The 19,445-nt window shown below is 43.7% G+C and overlaps 1 protein-coding gene across 4 annotated transcripts in view; it reads right to left on the reverse strand.

The window, feature by feature from the left end:
- Nucleotides 1-19,445, reverse strand: part of ak8 (adenylate kinase 8) — a 239,681-nt gene that overhangs the window by 107,859 nt on the left and 112,377 nt on the right. For all 4 annotated transcript variants that reach the window (XM_070863870.1, XM_070863869.1, XM_070863873.1 and 1 more), the window contains one exon: nucleotides 8,233-8,322. In XM_070863870.1, coding sequence (XP_070719971.1) covers nucleotides 8,233-8,322 — 90 coding nt within the window. The remainder of the gene's footprint in view (nucleotides 1-8,232; nucleotides 8,323-19,445) is intronic.

Here is a 19,445-nt window from a genome sequence, read left to right on the forward strand (position 1 = left end):
CTTGGGGCGCTGGATGGTGGGAAGGGAGGAAGTAAAAGGGCTGGTGTTGCATCTCCTGCGCTTGCATGGGAAGGTGCCGTGGGGAGGGGTTGTTGGGGGTGATTGAGGAGTGGACCAGGGTGTCACGGAGGGAGCGGTCCCTTCGGAATGCTGAAAGGAGAGAGGAAGGGAAGATGTGTTTGGTGGTGGGATCATGCTGGAGATGGAGGAAATGGCAGAAGATAATCCGTTGAATGTAGAGGTTGGTGGGGTGAAAGGTGAGGACAAGGGGAACCCTAGCGTGGTTCTGGGAGGGAGGGGAAGGGGTGAGAGCAGAAATGCGGGAAATGGGACGGACAGAGCCGAGGGCCATGTCAGCCACAGTAAGGGTGGGAGGAAATGTAGTCCAAGTAGCTGTGGGAGTCAGTGGGCTTATAGTAGATGGGGCCATTCGAGGGAGTAGCATGCAGCGGCCCTGCCCGGAAATCGGCACGGTCCCGGCCTGCAAGACCATCAGCAGGCCGGAGCCATTAGAGGGAGCAGCATGCGGTGGCATACCACTGCAGGGAGCAGCGCGTGCTGCTGCAGAAGGGCGATGGCTGACTGCAGTGCGGGCAGGTACAACAGGAGCGGTGAGGTTGGGGCGAAGGAACGGCAAGAGATCGCAGAGGGATGTGATCGGGGTCCAGGAGAAGCGTGAGATCGGGGCCCGGAAGACGCGAGGGCTCAGGGGCAGCACGGGCCAGCCCACACTGCGATATGTGCGCGCACTCGGTCTGTGTAGCAGAGCTGGTCTCCAGTCGTCCTGGTTAATCCTTGCCACTGGACCAAGACCTAGCTCTGTCAAGCCCGTGTGGTGGCTGGGGTGCAATGGCCACCCCACGTTAAAAAAGTCCACGCACAGGCATCTTCCTCCCTTCAACATGTAGTTCGGGATCCAGAATATTAGGTCCTTCATTGAAACACCTGTAAACTCATCCCCTTTCGGCGTGGAAGCAAGTCATCCTCGTTTCGAGGGACTGCCTATGATGATGATGATGAGTAGATGTTTGTAGATATCCTATCCCCAGAGATGGAGACAGAGAAATCAAGGAAGGGAAGGGAAGAGTCGGAGATGGACTATGTGAAGGTGAAGAAAGCGTGGAAATTGGAAGCAAAGTGAATTAAATTTCTAGTTCTGGGCGAGAGCAAGAAACAGCACCGATATAGTCATCAATGTACTGGAAAAAGAGCTGAGGGAGGGGAGCTGAGTAGGACTGGAACAACGAATTTTCCACATATTCCACAAAAAGGCAGGCATAGCTAGGGCCCATGTGGGTTCCCATAGCAACGCCTTTTATTTGGAGGAAGTGAGTGGAGTCAAAGGAGAAGTTGTTCAATGTGAGAATAAGTTCAGCCAGGCGAAGGAGGGTGGTGGTGAATGGAGACTGGTTGGGCCTCTGTTCAAAGAAGAAGTGGAGCGCCCTCAGGTGGTCCTGGTGGGGGATGGAAGTGTAGAGGGATTGGACGTCCATGGTGAAAAGGAGACGGTTGGGACCAGGAAACTGGAAACTGTTAAAATGGCGGAGGGTGTCAGAAGAGTCACGAATGTAGATGGGAAGAGACTGGACAAGGGAAGAAAAAATAGAGTAGAGATGGGAAGAAATAAGTTCCGGGGGGCAAGAACAGGCTAAAATGTTGGGTCTATCAGGACAGTCCTGTTTGTGGATCTTGGGAAGGAGGTAGCAGCGGGCTGTGTGGGGTTGGGGGACTGTGAGGTTGACAGTCATGGAGGGAAGATCCCCAGGGGAGATGAGGTCAGTGACAGTCTTGGAAACGATGGCTTGATGTTAGGTAGTGGGGTCATGGTCCAGGGGGAGATAGGATGAGGTGTCAGAGAGTTGGCGCTCAGCCTCCGCACGGTAGAGGTCGGTTCGCCAATCAACAACAGCACCATCCTTGTCAGCAGGTTTAATGATAATGTTGGGGTTGGATCTGAGAGAACCGAGTGCTGCAAGTTCAGAGGGAGGTAGATTGGAGTGAGGGGAGCAGAGAAATTGAACGGCCGATGTCACGTCGGCAGTTAGCAATGAAAAGATGTAGAGGATTACCATATGTTGGATTGTGAGAAGAAATTTGAAAAAGCACACCTGGTATGTTCACTTCAGTAAAGTAAAATAATAAAAATCAGTTAAGTAATGTTCATCTGATTTATTTTGAAAAAAATGGAAGTAAAAATTTATATAAAATAAATACATTACTCAAAGTTGATTGTTGTATTTCTGATACCTTGACTTTGGATTAAAAGTATGACAACTCTTGGGCCAAACAAGAAAAAGGAATGTTAGCATTTGAATGGAATATAAATATTTTAGTGGTTTAGCAAAGTATTTTATTTTTAATTTTCTTATTACTTTCTTCCTTAAGATCCTTCCCCCTTGACTCTGGATCAGTTCCTATCGAGTGGAGGGTAGCCAATGTAACCCCACTTTTTAAAAAAGGAGGGAGAGAGAAAACAGGGAATTATAGACCGGTCAGCCTGACCTCAGTAGTGGGTAAAGTGATGGAATCAATTATTAAGGATGTCATAGCAGTGCATTTGGAAAGAGGTGACATGATAGGTCCAAGTCAGCATGGATTTGTGAAATGGAAATCATGCTTGACAAATCTTCTGGAATTTTTTGAGGATGTTTCCAGTTGAGTGGACAAGGGAGAACCAGTTGATGTGGTATATTTGGACTTTCAGAAGGCTTTCGACAAGGTCCCACACAAGAGATTAATGTGCAAAGTTAAAGCACATGGGATTGGGGGTAGTGTGCTGACATGGATTGAGAACTGGTTGGCAGACAGGAAGCAAAGAGTAGGAGTAAATGGGGACTTTTCAGAATGGTAGGCAGTGACTAGTGGGGTACCGCAAGGTTCTGTGCTGGGGCCCCAGCTGTTTACACTGTACATTAATGATTTAGACGAGGGGATTAAATGTAGTATCTCCAAATTTGCGGATGACACTAAGTTGGGTAGCAGTGTGAGCTGCGAGGAGGATGCTATGAGGCTGCAGAGTGACTTGGATAGGTTAGGTGAGTGGGCAAATGCATGGCAGATGAAGTATAATGTGGATAAATGTGAGGTTATCCACTTTGGTGGTAAAAACAGAGAGACAGACTATTATCTGAATGGTGACAGATTAGGAAAAGGGGAGATGCAACAAGACCTGGGTGTCATGGTACATCAGTCATTGAAGGTTGGCATGCAGGTACAGCAGGCGGTTAAGAAAGCAAATGGCATAAAGGCCACCTTTGGCATTACTTGAAGTGGTCTTTGTAGATAGGTTAAATGTTGGAACTGATCATATGTGCCCTGATTTGACAAGTTAGAAGGATTTGCAAGTTTTAGGGAGACTTGTATTCACTGGTTATGACTAGGATGAGCTTTGTGAATTTTTCTCTGGTGGCTGTATATAGTGAGTGTCCAGCATGTTCTGTAAGACCCAAAGCATCTCAGATCAAGATGTCTAACCACGTGTATTGGTACCATGGGGCATAAAGTACATCTCTTATACAATTAGGGCGTAGAAACATAGGAACAGCCGCTGTAATGTATTTGCTTCATGGGTTCTTTGCTTAAGAATTCATAGCAATACATTGCTATTAAGAACTAGTTGGTTTGTTAACAAAGGTTTAACAATCACACTACACAGTACCAGTTCATCCACTAGGCTCACAACTGCATGCCTCATCGTGGATGACCTAGACCCAACTGACTGGGGTTTTATTGAGTCTTGTGAACATCATGTCACTGGCTAAGCCACTCACAATTCCAAAGCTCTACAAACCTGTGAGCATACTCATACAGGTGTATACATTACAGCCGCCATTCAATGAAATCAAGGCTGATCAGTGAACTTCATATACCCACTTTCCTTAAAAACTTATGGTTAACAAAAATCTATCAATCTCAGATTTAATATTAACAATTGATCTAGCATCAATTGCCATTTGCGGAAGAGAGTTTCGAACTTCTACCATCCTTTGCGTGTAGAAGTGTTTCCTAACTTCACTCCTAAAAAGCCTGGCTCTAATATTTAGACTATGCGCCCTAGTCCTAGACTCCCCAACCAGCAGGAATAGTTTCTGTCTATCTACCCAATCAATTCCCCTTAATATCTTGAAAACTTCGCTCAAATCACCCCTTAATCCTACACAACACAAGTTTGTGTAATCTCTCCTCGTAATTTAACCCTTGGAATCCAGGTATCATTCTGGTAAATCAACACTGCAGTCCCTTCAAGGCCAATATATCCTTCCTAAGGTGTGGTGCACAGAACTACTCACAGTACTTCAGGTGTGGTCTAACCAGGGCTTTGTATAGCTGTAGCATACCTTCTACCCCACTTGTATTCTAGTCCTCAAGCTAGAAAGGCCAGGATTCCATTAGCCTTTTTCATTATTTGTACCTGTCCATTATATTTTAATGATCTATATACATGAAGCCCCAAGTCTCTTTGGACCACCACTGTTTCTAGCTTTTCACCATTTAGAAAGTACTCAGTTCTATCCTTACAGCTACATTGATATCCATTTGCTACAGTTCTGCCCATTCACTTAAACTATTAATATTGCTTTGTAATTTTATGCTTCCATCTACGCTGCTTACAATGCCGCCTATCTTTGTGTCATTGGCAAACTTGGATATGTGTCTTTCATCAAAGTCATTAATAAATATGATGAATAGTTGAGGCCCCAACACAGATACTTACGGGACATCACTAGTCACATCCTGCCATTACTATTTTAAGTCTCCTGCCGCTCAGCCAATTTCCAAATCAGCCAATAATTTGCTGTGGTAGTGTAGTGATTATGGTACTGTACTAGCAACCCAAAATTCACAAGACTTAAATCTCACCATAGCAAGTTATTAAATTGAATTGAATAAATCTGGTCATTTGTTAGCTGGTACCAGAAAAAGTAACCATGAAAATTGGTGTATTGTTGTAAAAACTCATCTGCCTCACTAACATCCTTCAGGGAAGGGAATCTGCCACCTCTACCTGGTCTGGCCTACAAAAGACTGTGTTCTACACTACTGGTTTGGCCCATAATGCCTTCTGAAGTGACCTAGCAAGTGCCTCAGTTGTTCAAGGGATGGACAATAAATTCCACTTTACCAGAGGTGCCCACATTCTGAGAACAAATAAAAATAAAAATATGGTATGGGGAGCAGCCCAATGGAAGTCAACCAATGGCAGGAGAAAAAGGGAAGATAGACAATGGAAGCCGAATTCACTGCTTTAAAGAGCTCCTCTGAGTCCCACAAGGAAACCTTGGGCCTCCCCTGTACCGGGACTACCTCCTTTCAGCTGTGGTTACCCTGTCTGACTCCTCCGATCCACTTATCTTGTGCCGGGGCCGTTTCTGAAGGAGCCTTGTGGCGGAATTTGAGTCCCCCCGATTTTAACAGCCGGGCATCCGATTCCCACTAACCTCCCAGCCATTTTGGTTGGGAAGTCGACAAGCAGCATGCTGATAAGACCTGGCCGTTAAAATCGTCTGAGCCTCCCTGCTATTGCTCCCAGACGGGCTGCCACTTGCTAAGCCGCGTTCCCTCCCAGGAATAAAAATCGACCACATTGATTGGATGACAATTTTCTCTGCCCGATTGCAGTCGAGGGCCCTAAATTAAAACAAATTTGGGTTGTCTCAACCAAGTTTTCGGTGAGTAAGAATCCTCAGGATGCAATGTGCCTCAAATTTAGCACACTTAGCAAACTCACAGGAATTACAGGGCTCAATAATAAAGCATAACATAGATTTAGCAAGCCAGTCAAAAGACATATCAACTGTCTTGATATTTTGATTTCCAAATGTGCTTGATGTCTTTTAGTGTTGATGGATTGAATCGATAGTATTATCAAAACCAGTCTGTAAAATCTTATGAAAATTACATTTTATATTCCATTCCCCACATTGGGTAATCTTCTCACCATGACAAGCACAATTACAGAACACAAAAAAAAAATCACAGCAACCTCCAGGAACATCAGAGTAATAAATACCAATTAACAGTTAAAGACTATGGGCCCAAGTTTCCACATGATTTGCACCTGATTTTTAGGAGCAACTGGTGGAGAACGGAGTATCTTAGAAATCGCAATTCTCCACATTTTTTTTTCTGCAGTTCTAGTCAGTTAGAACAGTTCCACTTTGGAACAGAATTTTTTCTTCAAAAGGGGGCGTGTCCGGCCACTGACGCCTGATTTCAAAGTTTCCACAGTGAAAATGTACTCCAAACTAACTTAGAATGGAGCAAGTGAAGATTTTTGTAGAACTGAAAAAACCTGCTCTACACATTAAAAAATCAGGCGCAGGTTACAAATTAGGCGTCCAGAACGAGGTGGGGGGGGGGGAAGGGGAAGTCATTAAATTCTATAATAAATCCTTATTTATACTTCTACAAATATTATACAAATAAATCCAACCTGAATAAACATTTATAAGCAAAGAAAAGATTAAATAAACCATCTTCCTACCTGTGTGAAAGTGCTTCAGCATCGTTCGTTCCCGCGGGGGAGAAAACCGTTTGTTCCCATGGGGGGGGGGGGGGGAGGGGGGAGGAGAAAGCCGTTCGTTCCCGATGGCGGGCGGGGAGGGGGAGGGAAACGGCTGCCTCAACTTTCTGAGGCTTCCTGCAGCCTTCTCAGTGCTGATGTGCTGAGGGCAATGTGCTTTTATTAAAAAATTTTCAAAAATTAAACAGCTACAAAGAACTACAAAAATGGCCGAGTGCCAATGTTTCCTTCACACTGCGCGTGTGCGAACGCTCCAACGCGCACGCGCAGCGTTGCCGGCAGGAAAAAAACTAATTTAAATGGTACCCGCCCCCTCCCACTTACAAAATTGGCGCGAGTGTAGGCTCCGCCCCCCTGGGCGCCGCGCCAAACAGACAAGGAGCTGCAGGGCGCTCCAGAATCACGCGTTTTCTTTCCGCCGCCGTTTTAGGCGCGAAAAACGGGCGCCCAGCTCGGAGGGGCGCCCGTTTTTTATCGTGTGGAAACTTGGGCCCTATAAATTGACACATTGGGTATTGTTGGGTTAATAGTTATTTAATCTGCTAATTGAGAATTAACAGTAGTTGTTTTAGCGGTGCAGGTCACTGCTTTTGAGGTTACACCAGGGGAATTTTTTTTATCACGTCAAACTGAATAAGGACAGTTGACTTTCAATGTATAAGGGCAAAATTAGTTATTGCCCCTATAAACCAAGGATATCTGATACACACTAATACCCTGTATAACGTAATAATTTTTTTAATGTTCAGGATCAACAGAAAATGTTATTTGAATACTAAATGATATTTGGTACCAAAGATGTATATATTATTCCATGATGAAAAATATATGACTACAATTCAATTGGTAAAACTAATTTCAATTATTAACTTATATTTTAAGAAGTTAAAAATTTGAATATTTTAAGTTTCAATAATGTTGCATTGCAGCACTGTTGAAAATGGTTTACTATAAAGAGTATGGTGAGACCTGCTCATCTCATCCCACTTGAATAGCTGAACTTTAAAATGAGCTTGCAGACCACCCCATAAGCCCATCTGGAGAAGGATATATATCAGCAAGGGGTGATAAAGGATAAGAAATGGGATTTAACAACACATTTTAATATAATTTTACACTGTTAGCTACTGCTGATTTTTTTTTGAAAGTTTGTTTCATATATTTAAAGAATAAACTTTACATTCGCAAAATAACATTATTAAAAAAACTTTTTTTGACAAAAAAGGAAAGTGTGTTGCACCACAGGATCCATTGCACCTCTGAAAAATTAAACTCGACAGATTCAAACTGTCCTATTTCCACTTCAAAAGAGCAGGGGCTCTGCTCTCCTCCTGACTCATCTTCAAACAGCAGCGCCCCAGAAACTTTCTTTCAGGCGAAGCTAAAGCAGCCTCCAGCTCCCTTAAGCACTGTACTGGTTACTGTAGCTGCTGCCTATGCCTGTCCTAATTATACCCATGTGAGTCTATTAATCAGTTAGTAAATTATTCAGTAACCCTTCTCTGCCTTCAGCTAGTACAAACATGCTCTAAGCAAGGGCTAGAGGGAAGTGCAGGGGAAGTCCCTGCGGATCTCACTCTGAGATATTCAGTTGTTCAATGTCTCCTGAACTCCCTGTTAATAACGAGGGAGAAAAGCTCTGGTGGTGTCTGAATCTTGCCCTTTGTTCAATATCAGAACACTATCAGTAGGGGGGTCAGGAACCTTACCTGGCTGCCTACTTTCAACATAGGGTTTAATGGCTTCGCCGAATCTTGTCTCAGCAGCAACAGACTCCTTCAGTAGCTGTCCACAGGAAACTAGAAAAACAAGTATTCTTTTTAATTAAGAGCATGATTAGAAGCAAAATTCCAGAAATAGAACAATCAGACAACTGACATTATATATAACTAAATGCTTAATAAATAAATATATATTGAAACACCAAATCATTATATGAATAATTTTAAACTGAATACCTTTATCTGTAAACTCTTAAAAGTAAAGACTTTCTTGCGCAGATTGCACATATTATGTTCGTTACATCCAAATCATTTGATCAGCATCTAATTCCTGTCCTATGCAGCTACCATGCCAATAGTCTTTATAAACTTTTCATCAAAGTACAGCCACAACATCCTGGGGGTCACCATTGACCAAAAACAGCGTATTCTGCAGCGAGTGACTCACCTCTTGACTCCCCAAAGTCTTCCCACCATCTATAAGGCACAAGTCTGGAGTGCGATGGCATACTCTCCACTTGACTGGATGAGTGCAACTCCAGCAACACTCAAGCAGCTTGACACCATCCAGGACAAAGCAGCCCATTTGATTGGCACTCCATCCACCACCTTAAACATTAACTCCCCCCACCACCGGTGCACCGTGGCTGCAGTGTGTACCATCTACAAGATGCACTGCAGCATCTCGCCAAGGCTTCTTCGACAGCATCTCCAAAACCCTCGACCTCTACCACCTAGAAGGACAAGGGCAGCAGGTGCATGGGAACACCACCACCTCCAAGTTACACACCATCCTGGCTTGGAAATATATCATCGTTCCTTTATCATCGCTGGGTCAAAATCCTGGAACTCCCTCCCTAACAGTATTGTGGGAACGCTTTCACCATACGGACTGCAATGGTTCAAGAAAGCAGCTCAGCACCACCTTCTCAAGGGGAATAAGGGATGGGCAATAAATGCTGGTCTTGTAGCGAATCCCACATCCCATGAATGAATGAATGAAAAAAAAAGTATTCAACAAGACCACATCAATACTGAAAATGTATTTTAACACAAAAATAACATTTTAAATGATACATTTTTATTCTAATTAAGTTTTAACTCAAGAAACATTCAACTCTTGTATATATTTAGTGGTTCCATTCTCGCCTCTGAGTCAGAAGGTTCTGGATTCAAGCTGCACTGCTGAAGTTGAGCACATATCTAGGCTGACCAGTGCAGTACTGAGAGAGTGCTGCACTGTCAGAGGTGCCATTTTTCGAATGAGAGGTTAAACCAAGGCCCCATATGTCTGTTCAAGTGGACATAAAAAGATCCCATAGCATTCTTTGATGAGCAGAGGCGTTCTTCTGGTGTCATGGCCAACATTTACCTCAATCTATACCAAAACCGATTAACTGCTGCACAAATTGGCTGCTGTGTTGGCCTACATAACACTTCAAAAATAGTTAATTGGCTGTACAGTGATTTGGGACATCCTAAGGCTATGAAAGGTGTTAAATAAATGCAAGTTTTTTTTCTTACATTCATTATTCAAAATTTATAAATAGCACAGCAGTTAAATCCAATCGGGCAGTGTCAGCTGGGTATCTGAAGAGGTAAATTACAATTCTTTATAATATTGTGCCATTTTTAAATGGAACTAACAGATTCTAAAATGGAACCTTGTTGGCAAAGTGTGGGAATATTCCTACGAGAAGCAAACGTTCTAGCCCACAGACCAAAGACCTTGGGAGACAAGAGAACAGAGAGATAACATAGAAACTGAACTGAATAACAAGATAAGGATAGAATACAAATGAAAAGTATAGACGGAAGCCAGACTGAAGGAAGTGCTGTATCAATCAATAATGTATTAATCAATCATCATGTATTGATTATAACTTGCGTAATTACATAATGATTTAATCTGAAATTGTATAAAGGAGAATGCCTCCAGCCACTTCTTTGAGCGTTACTTACGGAATAGCTACCCTGCTAGCTTGTATCAATTAATTAATAAAACTGCATTTATTTTAAGGCTAATGGACTCCGAGTGGTGGTTTGAAGTTAACCCTTACATTCCTTGGTGCTGCGAGCAGGGTCTGCTGGACGGGCAAATTCGACTTGAAAGCCGAACCAACCTAAAACCAAGTGAGTAGAGAATTGCCTTGAGAAATTCTCCTCCCAAGAGGCCCGGCCAGACATCCAACGAATCTGAAGCAGAGTCCGTGTAGCCGGTAAATCCAGTTGAGGGGCGCGTCAGGGCACTGTAAGTAAATACGTGTGTCGGGAGAATAAGTACTTATACGAGATACCTGGGAATCCTCGGTGAGGGCAGACTAGCTATCCAGCCAGAAACAAGGTTCCGCATAAGTAAAGGCGGAAAAAGATTCAGTATAAGTAAAGGCGGAAAAACGGGAACTGGGGAAAATTACCCGATGTGAGAAAGGGCAAAGGAAACTGCCAAGGCCCGTGGAGGGGTGAGGTATAAACTACCAGAAGAGTTTCTGAGAGATAAATATGAAAAGGTTAATAGGAAAATGGTTAAGGAAGGATAAGATAAAGGAAAAAAAAGATACTCTGGAAACTCAACTGGTGGTTGCAAAGGGAAACAAAAGGAGGGAGGCGGTTATAGTGTGTTTCACAAATGCAAGGAGAAAAGAAGGAGGAGTGGAAAGATAGGTGTAGAGAGAAACAGAAAAAATAAGAAAACAGCCAAAGCAGGATTAATGGTAATAAGTCAGTGCCTACAATTACGGAGATTAAGAGTAGAAGTGAGTAGTTTGAGAATGACGCCCACCGGTCGGTTGGAACAGAGATTGACGAAGAAAAACAAAGGAACCAGAAAATAAGTTGCTAAAAAAAAACTAATAAAAAAAAAGTAAATAAGCTTTGTTGAATGAAAGTTGGTGTGAATGTCTGTCTTTAAAATAAAGTGTCTGTTATGTTTGTTTAAGCTCCACCCATTTCTGTGCAGAAGCTAGCTGGTTAACCCTTTTATCATGGATGTGGGAAGTTTTATATTAATTGTTTACCTAGAATTGAATCACATTTTAAGTTAGAAACACAGATGCGGATTTATTTTGATTATGATTTACGGATCGATGAAATGCACAAAGGATGGGTTTGTTTAACAAAAGATATATCTAAAAAAAAGAAAATAGAACCGACGCAGAAGCTTCAGCTCTTGGACGTTCTAATTGGATTACAGTAAAAAAAATGCATGATCTCGTTTTTAAAAAAAATTCCGACCCACTCATTTACTTGTCAAAAGAAAACATGTAATCATTGATTACATTGGGTTGAAAGATACTAAATGCCTTTTTTTTTTAAAAGCCTGCGTGGGTTTCTCAAGGCTATAGGTTGGGGGAAGCATTGCCCTAGTTAATCTTATTTTAAATGACGTGAAAGCTTCTAGCTTAGTAAAAGAGATTTAAATAAAAAATTGGCAGTACAGTATTTGAATTGGGATTTTGAGATATTTTAGGTGATTCTCCTTGATAAACATTTTGGTTGTTTTGGAAAATCTTGGGTTTGGAAACCTTTTTAAAAGAAATAATACCAAACAGTGTAGGAAAAAAAAACTAAAAAAGTTTGGAAACAATCTAAAAATGTCATTTTCTCTGATGAGAGACAGAAAAGCTGTTTGGGGGAGATGAGATAAGATATGGAAGTAGCCTTGGAAATGATTTGCGAGAACTTGAATTGCGAGCACTTGTATGTTAAGGTAGTTTATAAACTATCACTTTGTTTTTGAATACAGGAAACCAGACAATCCTGGCCAGAATTACTACCCACGATACTAATGAGGTTACGCACCACACCAAATTAAATGACTGAATTAACCCCCTATGGGCTAATAAGGGTACAGCAACTACGTAAAGCAGCCCCTAGGGGGCAGCATCCGAGTGTCAGGAGCGTTTATCTTGAAGCCACAAGATGAGTGGGTAACAGAATGTTACCCGAACATTGTAAACCAGGGGAGTAAGGAAGGTATTAGGACTCTTTAATTATAGTCCGAATTTTATACCTCAATACATAACGATAGCGGAACCCATACAGAAATTAATTAAAGGAACCGGGGGACCCCGACAGAAGATAGATTGGGGACCAGAACCGGAAGAGGCATATGGTGAACTAAAAAGAGCTCTGATGTCGGCCCCCGCCCTTGGACTGCCAGATCCCAATAAATCTTTCCACCTTTATTGTGATCAGGATGATGGAAGCTATTCCACCGTGGTAATGCAGGAACATGGGGGCTGGCAGAGACCTATAACCTACTACTCGACGAAGAAAGACCAAGTGGTTAGTGGGATGCCCTGATGTGTGGCCGCCTTGGACTGTGCAGCTTGGCCGGACAAAGTAAGCGAACCAGTAGTGATGATGGGACAGACTATCTTGCACACACAACATACCCTGGTAGAATTACTAAATACTGGAAAGCTGCGGTCGGTCTCGGACAGCCAAAAGGCTAAGTGGGAGGCCGTATTGCTGCCCAAAGACAAGTCAGTAATAATAAAAAAGCAGAATGGAGTTAACCCCGCTAGCGAGGTGCTGACAGAAGGGGAGGAACATAGCTTGTAGGGAACAAGTAGAGGAGGAAACGGATAGTGGGGTAAAGGAAGAACCATTGGACAACCCAGATGAGAATTTATATGTGGACGGATCCAGAAAATACATTGATGGAGAAGCCCATACTGGGTGGGCGGTAGTAACACAGGAGGGAGAGACAATAATGGCCGGAGTGCTCCCAGGAGACAAGTCAGCTCAAGTGGCAGAACTGGTGGTCCTTATATAGGCTCTAGAGTCAGCTAAAGGAAAGCGAGTAAACATATATACAGATAGTCGATACGCTTTCGGGGTGGTTCATGACTATATGGCAGCCTGGTCACGACGAGAGTATGTGACATTTACTGGAGAGGTGGTAAAACATGGAAAGCTAGTAGAAAGGCTAGTGAAAGCAGCAAAGCAGCCATGGGAAGCAGCGGTAATCAAGGTAAAAGCACACACAAAACTAACCAGCAAGGGCAACACGCACCCCCAAGACCTACCCACCTTGGGGAATCGGTTTGCAGACCTCGCAACCAAACGAGCGGCAGCTGAACAGAAGCCAGAGCCAGAATTTAAGGCTAAGTGTTCAGACTGACATAAATATAGCACAGGTCCACCATAGTGCCGATCAGGAAGAAAGACATGAATGGAGTAAAACAAAAAGTAAGCACAGGGCTCACCAAAAGGGTGACATAGGGGTATGGGGTCTCCGGGGGCAAGTTGTGGCACCACAATGTTGTAGGCAACAACTACTAACATTATATCACGGGATAACACATACCGGGAGAAGTAACACGCTGTACCTGCTCTCGCAGTACTGGTGGTGGCCAGGAATGGGGAAGGATGTAGCTAAATGATGGCAAAGGTGCATTATTTGTGTAGGCAACATAATGTAGGCAGGGGATGCAAGGTACGAATGGGACATCAGCCAAGGTCACAGGGACCTTGGAAGAATTTACAGATCGACTTCACCGGCCCCCTACCAGAGGATAAGGGAAAAAGGTATTGTCTGGTAATCATAGACCAGTTCACCCGGTGGGTGGAAGCCTTCGCTACCAGGGACTTCTTCGTTCTGACGGTAACGCAAATCCTGGCTAGCGAGGTGATACCTCGGTGGGGAGTACCCCTACAGATAGATTCAGACAATGGGACACATTTCACGGGCAAAATAATGAAAGAAACGTGCCCTATTGGGAATCAAACAGAGGTACCACATAACATATCATCCCCAAAGTTCAGGAATGGTGGAAAGAATGAATAGGACCTTAAAAACGGCCCTGTCCAAAGCAATGCGGCTCAGAGCCACCCCAGGTCGATCCACGGGGCTAACACCTTGTGAGCTGATGACTGGACGGGCTATGAGACTACCAGAGGACGTAGCCGGAGGGACATGTGAAGCAGGACCAATTCAGGATAGGCTAAGGCGGTACTTGGTCTAGCTAAACCAAGAGGTGCAGGCTATGAATAAAGAAGTTAAAACAAACAGCAGGTACGAGATCTAGAAATCCAAAATGAGGCAATGAGACCTGAGACACTACCTAAAATAGGAGAACATGTCATGATAAAGGTAACAGGGATGCAAAAGGGAATGGAGCCCCGATGGATGGGGCCATATTCGGTACTAATGACGAGTGATACTTGTGTTTGTCTACAGGAGCCCACTGGGATTAGATGGAAGCACTGGACACAGGTAAAACCATATACCACTAAACAACCCCCGTCTGTTTTAACCGATAGTGACGGTGTACCCGGCGACCATGGAAGCATCCGATAAGGAAGCAGGCCAGAAAACAAAGGGATGAACCTGTGGATAGTGCTGGTGGCAACTGGGTTAGGGCCGCCCTGGCCCTCCTAGTGCCTCCACAGTTAGAAGGAAAAGGACGTAGACGTTATTTTATGTGGAAGGCCCACCAAAAAACAACCCAGGGAAACTATACATGCCCCGCGGGAATTGAATGTCATGTTTTTGATTTAACGTTTGACTGTAGACGATGGACCTATTCGGCACCAGTCTCTGGCAATTTTATACTGATCACCCATGAGAATGAGAATGTAACATTCAACTTTACATGGGTGGCCGACGGTCCTATGATAATGTGTAAGCGAGGTTGTGATAATACTCCCCCAGAATATAACCAAAATACGGAAAGAAGCCTGGAATACTAACAAAACGGAGTATACCGATAGTACAGAGTGGAGACAGGCAACCTTGGGAGACGGAGACTGGGTGATGTGTATGAATAATTCACTGTTTGGTGGGAGGGGTCCATGGCTGATCATGCTAAGTCTAAAATATCCCCGTCCAAACCAGGAACAGATGCCACACTTACAAAGGCTGCACGATACATGTCTGAGCACACTGATAGCCCCTTCAATAATAAATTTAACAATAAATATACAGTATGACCGAAAGATGGTACCCAGGTATTATAAGAACCCGGATCTTGCCCTAAAGATAACCAAAGCTCGTAATCGGCGAGATATACTAGATGAAATAGCAGCGCATTTGGAAAGCAGTGACAGGATCAGTCCAAGTCAGCATGGAAAGGGAAATCATGTTTGACAAATCTTCTGGAATTTTTTGAGGATGTAACTAGTAGAGTAGACAAGGGAGAACCACTGGATGTGGTGTATTTGGACTTTCAAAAGGCTTTGACAAGGTCGCACACAAGAGATTGTTGTGCAAAATTAAATCACATAGTATTGGGGTAATGTACTGACGTGGATAGAGAACTGGTTGACAGACAGGAAGCAGAGTCGGGATAAACGGGTCCTTTTCAGAATGGCAGGCAGTGACTAGTGGGGTGCCGCAGGGCTCAGTGCTGGGACCCCAGCTATTTGCAATATACATTAATGATTTAGATGAAGGAATTCAGTGTAATATCTCCAAGTTTGCAGATGACACTAAACTGGGTGACGGTGTGAGCTGTGAAGAGGACGCTAAGAGGCTGCAGGGTAACTTGGACAGGTTAGGTGAGTGGGCAAACGCATGGCAGATGCAGTATAATGTGGATAAATGTGAGGTTACCCACTTTGGTGGCAAAAACACAAGGCAGAATATTATCTGAATGGTGGCAGATTAGGAAAAGGGGAGGTGCAACGAGACCTGGGTGTCATGGTTCATCATTCATTGAAAATTGGCATGCAGATACAGCAGGCGGTGAAGAAGGCAAATGGTATGTTGGCCTTCATAGCTAGGGAATTTGAGTATAGGAGCAGGGAGGTATTACTGCAGTTGGACAGGGCCTTAGTGAGGCCTCACCTGGAATACTGTGTTCAGTTTTGGTCTCCTAATCTGAGGAAGGACGTTCTTGCTATTGAGGGAGTGCAGCGAAGGTTCACCAGACTGATTCCTGGGATGGCAGGACTGACATATGAGGAGAGACTGGATCGACTGGGCCTGTATTCACTGGTGTTTAGAAGGATGAGAGGGGATCTCATAGAAACATATAAAATTCTGACAGGACTGGACAGGTTAGATGCAGGAATAATGTTCCCGATGTAGGGGAAGTCTAGAACCAGGGCACTTAGTCTAAGGATATGGGGTAAGCCATTTAGGACTGAGATGAGGAGAAACTTTTTCACTCAAGAGAGTTGTTAACCTGTGGAATTCCCTACTGCAGAGAGTTGTTGATGCCAGTTCATTGGAAATATTCAAGAGGAAGTTAGATATGGCCCTTACGGCTAAAGGGATCAAGGGGTATGGAGAGAAAGCAGGAAAGGGGTACTGAGGTGAATGATCAGCCATGATCTTATTGAATGGTGGTGCAGGTTCAAAGGGCCGAATGGCCTACTCCTGCACCTATTTTCTATGTTTCTATACAGTACTAGGAAGGTTAGGAACAGGACTAGGAGCATTAAATTCAATGGATAGCGAGACGCTGCAGAATAAAATACAAAAAGCAGGACAATTGACTAAAGATGCCAGAAGGCTGTCAGATGTGTGGTAGGAACCCTTACAGGCCAATAGCCTGCAGGGATGGCTGTGAGACAAAATGATATGGCAGTGGGCAAACAAAACTAGCTGGGAACAGCAACAGGTATCGGCCAATGCCCCACAATGGGCTAAACCGTTTCAGTTTGACCAACTAAATCTAACACTCAGGCCAGATATGAAGCATACGTGATGTGATAAAGAGGGATGTAATATGACTATGTTGTTGGCTAATGTTACTAACAGTCAGATATGCTGAGAGTTTGTGACCCTACCACAGCTATTCGGTAAAAACTTATGGAAGCCACGGTTTTACGGAAAATAGATAGACCTGAAAAATAAAACGCACGAAGGGATGGACTGTGTAAAGTGGCCATTCGGGCAAGTATGCCCGCTACATACACCAGTGGTGGAACCATGCAGCATGGAAGGCACGGCAGGGGTTTGTGAATGGCAGCTGCGACCCTTAAACGATACCATAATACATAAAATCGGACAAAACTACTATGTGTAACCAGTACCCACATGGTATACTTGAACGCAGAGCGATTGGAACCTCTGGTAAATGAGTGTCGGAAGGAAATATATGTCATCTTCGACGTTAAAACAACCAAGTCCTACCAAATAGGACAATGGAAGAATATTGCATAGCACAGAAGCACCAGAGGACTATCAGTACTACCCCCGGGAGTGGACTTGAGAAAGTTAAGGGCCTTTTTGAAAAACACATTCAGGTGACCAAGTATCTGGGCGAAGAAAGGGAATGGTTACTCAGACAAAAGGTCTTAATGAGTTACACAAAACAAGAACTTATCCCGAGTGACGGAAGAACTAAGTGACTTCACGGTTCACCACTGGTGGGACATTTTTAAGGGCTGATCACCTAAAGCCTACACAGTCCTCAAATTGACGTGGCACCCGATTGTGATAATAATAGTAGTGGTAGGGATATGTATCGTAATCCAACTGTGTCTGATGTGTAAGATCCAAGGGATTATAGAACCACATGGTTCCCCCGAGCTTATACTCTGTATGTACAAAAACAAATATAAGTAGAATATGGTCAGGGGTAGTATGTAAAGACTCCGTTAAAAGACGGAACTACGAGCGATGGAAATGGATTTGATCACCATTTCCGGCAGATGGCTTAGAACATATATGTGGGTGGCTGATTATTTAGAAATAATCAGGGACCAACAGAAGGGATTGAAGAGGTAAATTACAATTCTTTATAATATTGTGCTATTTTAAAATGGAGCTAACAGATTCTAAAATGGAACCTTGTTGGCAAAGTGTGGGAACATTCTTACTAGAAGTTAAACAAATACTTTGGTTCTGTCTTCATGAAGAAAGACACAAATAACCTTCCAGAAATACTAGGGGACCGAGGGTCTAGTGGGAAGGAGGAACTGAAGAAAATCCTTATTAGGCGGGAAATTGTGTTAGGGAAATTGATAGGATTGAAGGCCGATAAATCCCCGGGGCCTGATAGTTTACATCCCAGAGTACTTAAGGAAATAGTCCTAGAAATAGTGGTGATCATTGGTGATCATTTTCCAACAGTCTATCAACTCTGGATCGGTTCCTATGGACTGGAGGGTAGCTAATGTAACACCACTTTTTAAGAAAGGAGGGAAAGAGAAAACCGATAATTATAGACCGGTTAGCCTGACATCAGTAGTGGGGAAAATGTTGGAATCAATTATTAAGGATGAAACAGCAGCACATTTGGAAAGCAGTGACAGGATCGGTCCAAGTCAGCATGGATTTATGAAAGGGAAATACTGCTTGACAAATCTTCTGGAATTTTTCGAGGATGTAACTGGTAGAGTGGACAAGGGAGAACCAGTGGATGTGGTGTATTTGGACTTTCAAAAGGCTTTTGACAAATCGCCACACAAGAGATTGGTGTGCAAATTGAAAGCACATGGTATTGGGGGTAATGGACTGATGTGGATAGAGAACTGGTTGGCAGACAGGAAGCAGAGAGCCGGGATAAATGGGTCCTTTTCAGAATGGCAGGCAGTGACTAGTGGGGTGCCGCAGGGCTCAGTGCTGGGACCCCAGCTATTTAAAATATACATTAATGATTTGGATGAGGGAATTGAGTGTAATATCTCCAAATTTGCAGATGACACTAAGCTGGGTGGCAGTGAAAGCTGTGAAGAGGACTGCAGGGTGACTTGGACAGGTTAGGTGAGTGGGCAAACACGTGGTAGATGCAGTATAATATGGATAAATGTGAGGTTATCCACTTTGGTGTCAAAAACACGAAGGCAGAATATTATCTGAATGGTGGCAGATTAGGAAAAGGGGAGATACAACGAGACCTGGGTGTCATGGTACATCAGTCATTGAAAGTTGGCATGCAGGTACAGCAGGCGGTGAAGGCGGCAAATGGTATGTTGGCATTCATAGCTAGGGGATTTGCGTATAGGAGCAGGAAGGTCTTACTGCAGTTGTATAGGGCCTTAGTGAGGCCTCACCTGGAATATTGTGTTCAGTTTTGGTCTCCTAATCTGAGGAAGGATGTTCTTCATATTGAGGGAGTGCAGTGAAGGTTCACCAGACTGATTCCTGGGATGGCAGGACTGACATATGAGGAGAGACTGGATCGACTGGACCTGCATTCACTGGAGTTTAGAAGGATGAGAGGGGATCTCACAGAAATATATAAAATTCTGACGGGACTGGACAGGTTAGATGAAGGAAGAATGTTCCCGATGTTGGGGAA

Source organism: Pristiophorus japonicus, chromosome 20, assembly GCF_044704955.1.
Source record: "Pristiophorus japonicus isolate sPriJap1 chromosome 20, sPriJap1.hap1, whole genome shotgun sequence".
NCBI classification, from domain to species: Eukaryota; Metazoa; Chordata; class Chondrichthyes; family Pristiophoridae; genus Pristiophorus; species Pristiophorus japonicus.